Source organism: Calidris pugnax, unplaced genomic scaffold (genome assembly GCF_001431845.1).
Source record: "Calidris pugnax isolate Ruff unplaced genomic scaffold, ASM143184v1 scaffold148, whole genome shotgun sequence".
Taxonomy (NCBI): domain Eukaryota; kingdom Metazoa; phylum Chordata; class Aves; order Charadriiformes; family Scolopacidae; genus Calidris; species Calidris pugnax.
Window position 1 is genome coordinate 537,647 of NW_015090926.1, and position 12,857 is coordinate 550,503.

The 12,857-nt window shown below is 39.0% G+C and overlaps 1 protein-coding gene across 1 annotated transcript in view; it reads left to right on the forward strand.

Moving 5' to 3' along the window:
• EPB41L4A (erythrocyte membrane protein band 4.1 like 4A) overlaps positions 1-12,857 on the forward strand; it is an 82,475-nt gene that overhangs the window by 19,111 nt on the left and 50,507 nt on the right. The window contains exons 6-9 of the mRNA XM_014951452.1: positions 2,037-2,157; positions 6,217-6,304; positions 9,395-9,483; positions 9,862-9,925. Coding sequence (XP_014806938.1) covers positions 2,037-2,157; positions 6,217-6,304; positions 9,395-9,483; positions 9,862-9,925 — 362 coding nt within the window. The remainder of the gene's footprint in view (positions 1-2,036; positions 2,158-6,216; positions 6,305-9,394; positions 9,484-9,861; positions 9,926-12,857) is intronic.

Consider the following 12,857-nt stretch of genomic DNA (forward strand, 5'->3'; position numbering starts at 1 on the left):
TTTGTACAATTATTTCTAACTTCATATTGCTGTCTAAGAAATGTGACACATCATACTCTAAAACTTTGCAATGCACATTTCACTTTACTGGTGTACGTCCCTCCCTGAAAAAATACTGCAAGTATGAAACAGGAAAATATGTAATGATGGTAACATCTTAATCATACTATGAGAAATTAGTAAAAAGAATAAATTGTTGTCCTTTAATCATTCTGTAAGGTGGTTAGAGTATGGGAATCTGTTGTTTTGGTATAAAATCCTGTTCCTGTGATTCTAATCTCAAATATTGTATTGGAAAACAATGAGGAAGCTCACATGAGAGAGGAGACTCAAGGCATGGCAAAGATTACATACAGTGGGTTAAAGTTAGTCCTGGCACCAGCAAGCATACATTCCCATTGACTCTATAAAAAGCTTTGTCCTTATATTTAGGGCCTGCAGTTGTTCAAAGTATATAAAGACACCCGAGAAATGTCTGCATCAGATACTGAAAACATGAACCCAAAGCATCAGCACTGAGGTCAACAGCCTTTCCAAGGGTGACGTGCCAGACCATGCTTTTTTTCCTTTTCCAATCTGAGATGAAGTATGTTTGTGGGAATTCAGTAATAGCGGAGAAGCTCTGCTTCTGTCATGATATAAGTGGTGTCTTTCCCTGCGGAGCTCACAGCTGCCCACATCCAGAGGAGGAGCCCGGGCCATGTGTTCTGCCAGAGTCTTCCACCCATGTCCTCCTCCAGCCATGGGCCCTGCTTTCACCATTCAGGTTGTCCCTGGGTGTCATCTTTGGTCTCCAGGCACAAGAGTCATTTCCTCCTTTTGCGGCCAAAGACTGCAGGCTATTATAGTGAGTCTGTACTATTTTCCTACTGAACCTAGAAAAATCAGTACCCACGGCACAGTTTGCAGAATATACCAGTTTTCTTACTGGGAATGCTGGAGTTGTTGCTGTTCTAGTTGTTCCTGTTCTTGCTCATGCTATGGGCAAGAACTACATTGTTTTTACAGAGGTTTTCTAGAGAAACTTCTCAACATTTCTACTGAGCAGATCGTTGTCTTGTTCTAGAAACATCATTAAATTCTGGAAAGAAACATGAGTTATGAGTCTTTTTCTTCTTGGCTTTTGAAGCCTCCTTTTGGCTATGTTTTCGATGTAGTGAGCATTGCATAGAAACCTTTTGTGAAGCTTTCCTCAGAGAAGCCCAGTCCACACCGGTTTTACTCAGGATTATTAAAAACTTGAAATACTAACTTTTGCTGACTTTCTCAGATACATGCAATTACAGCTAAGACCAGTAGAAGTGAGTTCTGATGAAGATGCATATTTATTTTATAATTGCATGGCAACATGTAAACTGACATGACTAATGTACGCAAATTCAAGGTTGTTTCCAAGAAAATTGCATCAGCTATTGATTAGATTCTTTAAGAAAATTCTTTTAAAAATCATTTTGATTTTGAATGTGAGTTTAATGTTCAGGAAATAGAGAAATTTTTTATTGAAAAATGAAGTCTTGTGTTTCCTCACAAGAAACAATGCTTATCCTTAGTACCTCTAGGTACCTCAGGGTATTTGTTTTCATTTGCATTCACACACTAATGTTTATGTTAGGGTTCCCAGCAAGAATATGGATCAGCTCTGTCTGTAATATTACAGTTTATTGTGAGTGCATAGGTATTCCAATAACTAGACTTTGCTTCTACACTTGTTTTACATATGCTGCCAAATAATATACATCATCAAATTTCAACTTTGCTGCCTTGGACAAAATTATACTTAGTCCTATAGAAGTGGTAGATTTCCTGTCAAAACCTCTAGCTCTTTGAACCTTCCATTTATCTTTTAAAATGATTGAAGACATTTTTTTCTTGGTTTTATGTGCATTAATATGAACAGTTGGTACTTTCTTTTGGTTTTTTAACTGACTGCATGGTGAATTGACAGTCAGTTGGAAAGAGGTGGCTTGTAACTTGTGTTTTGGTTAACATAAAGCGTTGAAAATAGGTGACCTTTCTTCTTTTCTTGTGTACTCTAGCTGAGCTGGGGGACTATGACCCGTACAAGCACACTGCAGGGTACGTCTCGGAGTACCGCTTTGTTCCAGACCAGAAGGAAGAGCTGGAGGAAGCCATAGAGCGGATACACAAAACTCTGATGTAAGAACTCAGTACTCTTGGGAGCTTGGCAGGTCTCATCAAGAGTTGGAGATGCTTGGTAGGTGGGGAAGGGAGTGGCTTGTGGTGCAGAGTGGAGTTCTCTAGACACAAGGAAAGAACACAGGGCATCAAGTTATGTTCCCTCAGAAACAGAAAACATTTTATGTTAATTGGAGTTGTTCTTTTAGAAACTGTGTAGGAACAAAAACTGGAAATTTGATGTCTTCCAGGCCTAGGTACAAGTGTTTCAGAACCAGCAGTTTTAATAGCACTCCTGTTTCCTCTTAGTTTTGTAGTGGAAAAGAATGAAATAAAAATCTGTGAGTTCAGTTCTCTGTTCCAGGACAGATTTCCTGCATAATTTTGGACAAATTGCTTATTATGCAGGTGCCTCACTCTACCTTCTGTAAAATGGGGATAATAACATTTCTTTTCTTCGTACTGCCCTATACATTCAAATGAACTGTTAGGACAACACTACTTTTAATCTAATAATATACAGCACTTGGTACAATGCAGCCTCTATTTTCTTGCCAGATCCTTAGCTGGGGTAATGAAGGAGTGCTTGTTGCAACCTGCATGAATCTTTGTGGGAGCAGCTCACGTTGCAGGAGGTACCAGGAAAGACGTTTGTATAACCATGGTTTCAGTGATAATCTCAGTTGCAACATCTGCATGAATTAAAGACACAGTTTGGTTTTACAAGCATAACGTTCTTTCATTTTACTAACCAACATATCTGACATAAAACATGTTGGCCGTGGTCAGTATAACGGATACCACTGTAAAGAAGAACATACTATTTGTAAGAAAAAAAGCAGCACCTAGAAACAGAGTCGTCAGGCAGCGCTGAATAACACAGGGCATTCAAAGTGCTGGTTTCTGGACAAAAACAAAATTCTAAAACTTTGCATGTGACCTTAAAGCAGTGGGAACACAGGGTATCTGGTGAGCCTCGAAATAATTTTGCTTTAAACTGAACAAGGCACTATAGAAGTTCACAGGCATTGAAACAGTACTTATGTATTTCTTATGTATGAGAAGGAGCTAAGAAAGGAGGAATAAGCTAGAATTATGGTACTTGGCAGTTGAAGAGTTTGCAGGAAGAGAATATTAGGCACACAGGAGACAGGACAAAGGAGAACTGCAGACATCTGCAATGTCAATGTCAACAGACCCGCTAGACTCATGCAATCCCAACTTAACCCTTGCAAAAGTTGGAAAAGACAGATTCATTTTTATAATAGACACTGCAAAACTTTAATTTTCCATCTTTGAGTTATTGGAATAATAATCACCTTGGACACAAAACATATGAATTGCACTGTCATTGACATTCTTGATAATCTCTGCCTGATGGTGGATCCCAAGATGGTGCTTTGGGAGTCAGTTGACTATTTTCTGTCAGATTGCAATTTTTGCATACAATGCCTTCCCTTGCTTACTTGTCAATGGAGTGGGGAGGAAAACTGTAATAAGGACAACGAGGAGATGGACTGGAGTGTCCAACAGATAAGCAAAGCAAGGTAAGAACTAGTAACCTCTGGACCCATCAGTGCTGTTGGTGCTTGAGAGAGGTACAGCAGCAGTAACATAGAGAGGAAAAGCAGCAATCTTGTAAGGAAGTTGGAGGAAAAAACGTGCTTTCTAGTGAAGAAGGCAGAGCCAGAAGGTGATCCTGTGTGAATATATCTTAAATTCTACATACATTTGCAGTGGGTGTATAAGTAGTCTTCTAAAAGAAGAGGTTTAACACTACATTGTCTCTAGGTGTACATATGATATAAAAAAAGTCCCCAGCAATTCAGAGCCACTTTTTGCCTCAGTTACTCACTTTTAGAAATGGTCTTCTATGTATGAAATACTTTCAGCGAGATTAGTTTTAGGCTGAGGTACTCTTGGTGTATGAGTAACAGACTCTGAACCACCAGTCACTGTATGAAAGCACGGGAAGTCAGAGAGATTTGGCTTCTCAACCTGCTGCTCCAAATATTAGACATCAGTGCCTTCAAAAATGCAAAAGGTGAAATTGGTTTTGAAAATGAAGCGTATGCCAGAAATTCAACCATACATGAAGCCAAAATAAACATTTACTTGCTTATCTCCAAGTTCATGTTCCCGGTACGTCTAAAGAAGCTTGTTCTAACAAATCCAAGTTAGGTGCAATTGTGATATAACGATTTATTAAGATGAGAGCAGTAGGAAACATTTTATGAGTATGTTCATCATACCCTTTGTCTAAATAACATAGAGATAATCAGAGCTAGCCATCTTGTATGTAGATCTAGATATCTTGATTCTCTTGCTATAATGAAGCCACAGTCTGGATAAAGGTTAAGTAATTTCTTGCCTGTAGTTTTGCATGTTAGTTATTTGTGCCTTGTTTAATGAGAATAGATATTAACTCAGAGACACAGCTGTTCTCTTTGGAAAGCTCTGTAAGCAGAGTCTGCCAGTTGCCACATTGACCTGAGCTTTCTCTTTCAAGGAGGAGAGTCTGTTGTTCAATAATGATTTCTGTGCGGTTGCCTGACTGCACTGTAGTAATAGATATATTACAGAGAACCTTACTATAGGTCCTTTTTAAAGTAAAAAAAGTACTGTTTTTTTCTGGAAACTGAGGCACAGAGAGTTTGTCTGGTTCAGCATCACAGAGGTTGTGTTTGAGAAATGAACTTGGGATGAATTGCTACATACCAGGCCACCAGTACTAAGCAACCTTCATTCCTCTCTCAAGTTTCTGTAGTCATTCGTGTAGTAAATCAGGTTAAGACCTGTTTGCCTCAAAAAGCTTATAACCTTGAAGGTGCAGAAGCTGGGGAACAAGCAGTTGCAAAATGGAGTGATAACTGTTTTAATACTATCTCTAGTTTTTTGTATGCATACTGACCTAGAGCTCTGATACCCTCTCACTGCTTGGCTGCAGTTAAGTATCAGGGATTTGGTGGGATCAGAAAAGAGAGTGAAACTAAGGTGTACTCATTGCTAGTTCAGCCTGACTGCCATCATCACCACTGCTCACAGTGGTCTCTTTAGTTAAGAAGTTGGAAGCTGGAATGGCTAAGGGCATATCCCAAATTGTCTCACCTACCAGAGACATTTTAGGGACAAGTTTGTGATGCAGTCTAGACTGGGGCCCAGCATGGAAGTGTGAGGTTTTTTGGGTTTTTTTTTTGCAAGACAGCGCAGTAGCTTTCACAGAAATGTTAAAAAGGCGTGAAGATTAAAATGCAGCTTCAGTTATCTTGGGCTTGCAGCACAGTGTCTTGCTCTTATATCAATGGCAGTTATTAAAGGAAGAACAAATTAAATTCTAAGGATAAATCTGTTAAGGGCTTTGAATTTGTTTAGTCATTTTGTTCTTTTTGAAAATAAAACCTTTATCGGTGATGTCAAATTTGTTCCTAGTAGCCAGGTTTTTTTCCCATACCATATTTTCCCCTATTGTTTCCTACCAGCATGCAGGTGATGGCAGTTTTTAACTGATGAATAGATGTTTGCAGATAGGAAGGCAAGCCGGATCTTTGAAATTGATAATCTTGAGACAGACCCCAAACTTTGTTTTCACAGTAGTTGACTTGGGTTTTAGCAGTTGGTGTTACTTCCTGTAGGCAAGGTTTTATGAAGAAATGAGTGTTTTATCTGAAGTCATGAACGCTGCTTTCAGAAATCCTTTGCAGCTTCAGCTCTGCTGTGGGGAAATAATACCCCCGTCAGTCATTCCGTGCCTGCTTTCTTAATAATCATGCAGTTATTGGAAAAATAAGTTATTTTTTATACTTACTTAAGCCAAAAAATGGAATGTCTGAAATGCGTTTGTGACAGCAGGGAGAAGATTAGCCACTGTAGTAGGCATACATTGGATGTACAATAGCATATATCTGTGGTAGGCTCTTACAGCAGAGAATTTAGTACAAGTTTGTGCCTACTGTCCAGTCTCACTTGGAGCGAGCAGAAGTACAGTGCTGAAAGGAGAATGTCAGCCTAAACAAATGGTAGGAAGGGTTGCATACCTGCCCAGCAAAAGTGCAAAGTTCTTACGCAGAATTTTGTTTACAGGGGTCAGGTTCCTGCTGAGGCAGAAGCGAATTACTTAGGGGTGGCCAAATCCCTGGAAATGTACGGAGTGGATCTCCATCCTGTTTATGTAAGTAATGTTTAAATATTTTAAAATTGGTAACAAAAAAAATTAAAATTATTATTGTACTAATGTGGGGGAGGGTATTTATATAGTTTAGTTGCCACAGAATAACTTGAGACACTGTACTTAAATGCAAAGGAAGACATATTTACAGGCTGAAGGGATTCAGTCATTCATACACAGAGAAGCCTAATGATTTTCAGATGAAAGGCTGTGATCGTATTACACCTATAAAAGACAATCAGTTATACTCTGGAAAAAAAAAATCAGATAAATGAGAAATAATTAGCGTTAGTGTCAGTAGCGATGGGAGACGGTTATAACCTTTGTCTTTGACACAAGAATTTGCACATTATTCTTGTGTGAACAACAGCAAGTGTGTCCTGAAACCTTTTCAGTATCACTGCAAAAACTAGGGAGGGGTAGCAGTAGCACGTCTGGCTTTTAAAAAATATTTCTTGTGAAGGTTTTGCTAAAGACCCAGAGTATGTTTCCAGCTTTGCCTGTGTTGTATCATGCAGCCTTGCAAGTTACCTGTATTGCCTCAGCAAAACCTTCCACTTCATTTGTAAAATAGCATGTATGTTGGGATTGGATCCAAGTCATCACCCGGAGGCTATGTGCTCCTGGTGGAAACATCTTTCTATCTTGTTTGAATAATTGCGCTTGTGGCAGGTTTTTTTTTTTTTTGAATAAAAGAAAATCAGAAGTTCAAATGGGGAGTTGTAATGTAGATAGCTTACTGAGTTAGATGTCAGTACTTTGTAAAACTACTTGAAAGAAAATAAAGAAATCAAGATACTACCAGAAGATTAAGTATGTATTTCCTGCTGAAAATTGTGTAGCCCGCAATATGAATTATTTTTTAATTCACCCTGTGGCTTAATTGTAATCATATCCCATGCTCTGTGCCCCTCCCACCCATAGAAAGCTGGGGAAGTTACTTGAACAAGATTCAACATGATACAACAAAATTGTGTTAAATTAGCAGAGGCTTGATTTTTTTTTCTCTCTTCGCTTGTTTTTGCTGTGCAATGGCATCCCTGCCTGGGTAATGAGGGGTGAGCTGTAATATGCTGAAGTCTGACCTGTGAATATCATATTTTCTATTTACATTACAGCAGCACGAGAAGCCCTCATTTGAGACTGAAGCTGCACACACACAGAGATGTAGTTCTTTTGCTCGTTTGGTCATATTAAAAGTAAAATCGTCTCTAGCTGTTCGTTCACTGGGGAGCTCAGGCAGAGTTTGTGGAGGCGTGTGTGAGCTTTCTCACACCAGGACACTTTCTAGCCAGTCCAAGTGGTGTTGGTTACTGACCCTAAACTGGGGAGACGGGGCCTTCAGCCACTCGGCACCGGGGTTTTCACACTGTTCTCTCCCAATGCGGTTTGCAGTTTGGATACTGGCCTCGGGAACAGTTTCCTTTGGAGGCGATGATGCATGTGGCTGTTCATTTCATGTTGCTACCCATTCTGAACAAGAAAAAAATGCTCTGAGTCTCTCAAAGGAGGTCCTTCACTTGGTAGCAGTGTGCAGATGATACTCTTTTCAGAGATGAAGGCAGCTGTGAAGTTATATTGTAGTAGAATAGGTCAGAAAATCATTATTTACCTTCAGCTGAAAGTCAGGATGCCTGTTGCATTCATGTCTGAATAAAGAGTTTAGTTTCTGAGTTTTGGCTGTTTGCCAAATAGCCAAAAGTAGTTCCTTTTTCACTGTGGCATGTGGAATCTCCCATTCTTTCCCTCGTTGTTCTTTTCTGCCACTTTGCCTCTGTGCTTACAAGTTTTCCTACAGGAGTGTGGGTCAGTAGAGCGGGCAGGTTTTTTTTTTTTTTGAATAAAAGAAAATCAGAAGTTCAAATGGGGAGTTGTAATGTAGATAGCTTACTGAGTTAGATGTCAGTACTTTGTAAAACTACTTGAAAGAAAATAAAGAAATCAAGATACTACCAGAAGATTAAGTATGTATTTCCTGCTGAAAATTGTGTAGCCCGCAATATGAATTATTTTTTAATTCACCCTGTGGCTTAATTGTAATCATATCCCATGCTCTGTGCCCCTCCCACCCATAGAAAGCTGGGGAAGTTACTTGAACAAGATTCAACATGATACAACAAAATTGTGTTAAATTAGCAGAGGCTTGATTTTTTTTTCTCTCTTCGCTTGTTTTTGCTGTGCAATGGCATCCCTGCCTGGGTAATGAGGGGTGAGCTGTAATATGCTGAAGTCTGACCTGTGAATATCATATTTTCTATTTACATTACAGCAGCACGAGAAGCCCTCATTTGAGACTGAAGCTGCACACACACAGAGATGTAGTTCTTTTGCTCGTTTGGTCATATTAAAAGTAAAATCGTCTCTAGCTGTTCGTTCACTGGGGAGCTCAGGCAGAGTTTGTGGAGGCGTGTGTGAGCTTTCTCACACCAGGACACTTTCTAGCCAGTCCAAGTGGTGTTGGTTACTGACCCTAAACTGGGGAGACGGGGCCTTCAGCCACTCGGCACCGGGGTTTTCACACTGTTCTCTCCCAATGCGGTTTGCAGTTTGGATACTGGCCTCGGGAACAGTTTCCTTTGGAGGCGATGATGCATGTGGCTGTTCATTTCATGTTGCTACCCATTCTGAACAAGAAAAAAATGCTCTGAGTCTCTCAAAGGAGGTCCTTCACTTGGTAGCAGTGTGCAGATGATACTCTTTTCAGAGATGAAGGCAGCTGTGAAGTTATATTGTAGTAGAATAGGTCAGAAAATCATTATTTACCTTCAGCTGAAAGTCAGGATGCCTGTTGCATTCATGTCTGAATAAAGAGTTTAGTTTCTGAGTTTTGGCTGTTTGCCAAATAGCCAAAAGTAGTTCCTTTTTCACTGTGGCATGTGGAATCTCCCATTCTTTCCCTCGTTGTTCTTTTCTGCCACTTTGCCTCTGTGCTTACAAGTTTTCCTACAGGAGTGTGGGTCAGTAGAGCAAGTACTGTTCTCCCATTTGCAGGGAGAAACAGTATGTTCGGAGTCAGTTCCCCAGGCTGACTTCCACGCTGCTACAGTGATACAACCTGCACCTGTATGAATGACATACGCTTTTATTTTCTAGGGTGAAAACAAATCTGAATACTTTTTAGGATTAACACCCATAGGAGTTGTTGTCTACAAGAATAAAAAACAAGTAGGAAAATATTTCTGGTATGTATAATTTAAATGTGCAGTCTGTGCTTAAACAATAACAGTGTTGTTGAATGGAAATGTATGGTTTGTGGTATCTATATGAAAGGTTAATTGTATCAATAAAAAAAATATACTTGGAATTCCTAATCTTTGTCTAGATTATACAGATTTTTAGTTCTTTGATAATCCAAATATTGAAAAAAATAGTTCACCTTTACCATAGTTATCCTGAAATGTTTAAATACTGCTAATTCTCTGTTGGTATCTGGTGCATACCTGAAAAAAATATTCTACCTATGAATTCATTTGTGTCTTTGTGTGTAAATATATACTTTATGTTTTATTATGCATGAAACTGAAGTCTCATGAAGTTCTATCTTTTTTCTAATATTACAGGCCTAGAATTACAAAAGTTCACTTCAAGGAAACACAGTTTGAACTCAGAGTCCTGGGAAAAGATGTAAGTTTTTATTTAAGCCTAAAAGAAGAAAAAAGTAATCTCAGGTCTAATGAAGTGGGGAATTTGTTGTGTCCGTCAAAGTCTGATTTATTTTATTGAAATTTACTGCAATAAGCCATCAAAGTGAAATTAATTTTATTGATAGTTACTGCTAGAAAATTACCCTATCCTCAGTGGTCCTGATGGTGCTTACAGTTTTATTAAAAAAAGAGGAAGAAGAAAGATTTTCTGTCCATGTTTTGCAGGCAAGGGGAGAGAACTTGAGCAGAATGGTACTGAAGTAGGAATTTTATAATAAAACTTTATCATTTTATATTGTGCCCTGGAAATTAGAGTTGGCGACTTCTGCAATACTTTGTTTATAGTGTTACATAGTGCTTATAAGCTCAGCTAAATCTACAGGGATCTAATATTAACCAAAATGTGGATGGAGGAACACTCACAAAGCTGTTAGGCGCAAGTAATTATGTAGCTTGAAGCAGAAGAAGCCACATAATACAGGTTGAAACCCATTTGACAGAGTTTAACTTCATTGTGCTGTTAGACCAATTGAGAGAAAACAATATTGATCCCAATGGACCAAGGTTGATAGCAAGAGAAGAGGTTTTAAGGTACAGTCAGGGGACAAAAGAGAAAGGGATTTGTCAGCTATGAAGCATGTAGGGCAGGGGGAGGAGGAGGGTGTTGAGGATGCAGGGAAGATTATGAAATGTAATAGCTGTAGTCAGTTTGTGATTTTTGGTGTCTGGTTGAATTGCAAGTTTAGTTCGCTGAGTTCCTTTTTGAAAATATTTTGTAGGTCTCTTTTGGAATGTCAGGACTGAAAGTTTATTGTTTTGAAGGAGTATTAGCCTGCTGGCAGTATTCACCTTTACTGATTATCAATGTATCTTCATTTATCTGTGTAGTGCTTGTTAGTTTTGTCCATGATTTTTCCATAAGGCCACTTGGTATGTTCAGTACATTCTGGGAAATGTAAGTGCAACATTGACTGGTTGTCTTGTTTCTGTCATGGACAGCATTTCTTGTGCCTCTGCAGGCATACTGGCAAGTTTTGCTTTTGTTACTCCCAAGTGGTTTGTTTCTGTTTGGTGTGGTGATCTCTGGGAGGTTTATTTCTGATGGTGCGTTTGTTGAAATCGGAGAGTTGTTTGAAGGCTGCGGAGAGGTTGGGAAAACTTTTCACAATGTTTCATGCGAGGGGTGAATACCTGTTCATGTATAAACAAGTCCAAGTTTGACTTAGAGTGAATTGCATTGAAGTGATGCTGTAGTTTCTGTTTGATGCCGCATATGTGTAGCTTTTGTCTGAACCACATGGAATTGCAAAGGTTTAACGTGCTGAGCAGAAAAACTGGAAGCTTTGGAAAACATGCTTAAGTTGAGACTGTGAACGTTGATGGCTGGTGAACACTTACTATTGTGATCATAAGGCAAACACTTTGACAGCACTTGGTAGTTTCAAGTCTCAACAGATACTTTTAAGAACTTTTTCAAGAGAACAGTAAGTACAAGGGTGTGTACTGTCATTAAAATCCTCCTTTGCAACTAATACTCATCTGAAGTGTTTCTGCAGTGCTTCATATCCTATCAAGGTTAGGAAAGGCCAAAATGGCCCAGAAAAATCTTCCTTTTTTAAAAAAAAAGTTCTGGTGGTGTTGCTTTGAAAAAAAATATGTATTGGAGCAAGTAATCAGTAGCCTTTGTCGCTGGATTACAGCTGTCATAACAATTTATGCTGTTTGGAACCCAGAGGTGGAAAAGCTCATCGGTTTAGTTCTATGACTGTATGTTCCAATAGTCCTCAAAAACTTAATTCACAAATTTATTTTATTCTTCCTCTTTTTTTGGAATAAATGCTATCATTTTATCTTTCCATGTGGGACATGAGTTTGCAGTAAATGATAGGACAGTAAGCAGGCCATTTTTACTTCATCCTGCCTCCTGGGATAGCACTTTATGGCCCAGGGAGTTGGTAGGTTCCTTGTTTCAGATGTGGTATGCCAAGTCTGGAATGTGTTATGTGTTTCCAGCTAGTTGGAGAGAATGCCAAAAAAGATTCAGGAAGAGAAGAATGAACACTTTCCCGTATCTTAGATGGAGTTTTATGGCATATAGCAAAGGAGTTAACATCATGGAATAAGAAGGGCAGATTATTTCTGAGTATATTGGGTGCTTTGTGTGAATCACATTTTCCATACTGTAGTGAAAACTCAGTGCAGGCTGGATTTTGGTTGAAGTTTCCACACACTAGCTACCTTTATTCACTCTGATGGGCACTGTTCACTGGTCCCCCTGCTCGTCAAGAGGAAGCTGTTGGTGCTTTTAGTACTGATGAAGTGTTGCTCTTCCCCTGTATGGGGGCTACTTGTGGTAACTTCTTTGTTCTCCCTTTCAATAAATTTGTCTGGGTTTTTTTTCAAACACCGAAAGAATTTGAATGTGTACTTCCCACTAGAGTGGTAGAAGTGGACACCCTGATCTCCTTGACAGATAGCAGATGTGGCAGTCTAAATGTATGGGTCTGTGTCCTTAGGCTATCTAAATTATACGCTGTGGGGTGCCTGTGCCAGCCGTATTTATGGCTGCTGAGTTTGTTGTTTACATGGTTTCACTTTCCATAAACTTGATGATTTACTGAGAAGAAGATATTTATGCTTAATGTCTTATAAGAAGGGTGCTTCACCTTTCCTTTGTGTAGCGTAATCTCCTGTACTTTCTCTTCCATGAGAACATTCCCTGTATATTTCACTTCTTTATATTTTTCCTGCATACTTGTTGCTATTATGTGCAAGCATGACTATTGGTATTTTGGTTTTATCTTTCATTGCTTTGCTTGTATTATGTATTTTCTCCCTAAAGCTATTGTTATTACCCCTTCATAAACAAAATATTTCCCTTAATATTTGGTCGTCTGTGACTTATCCTGACA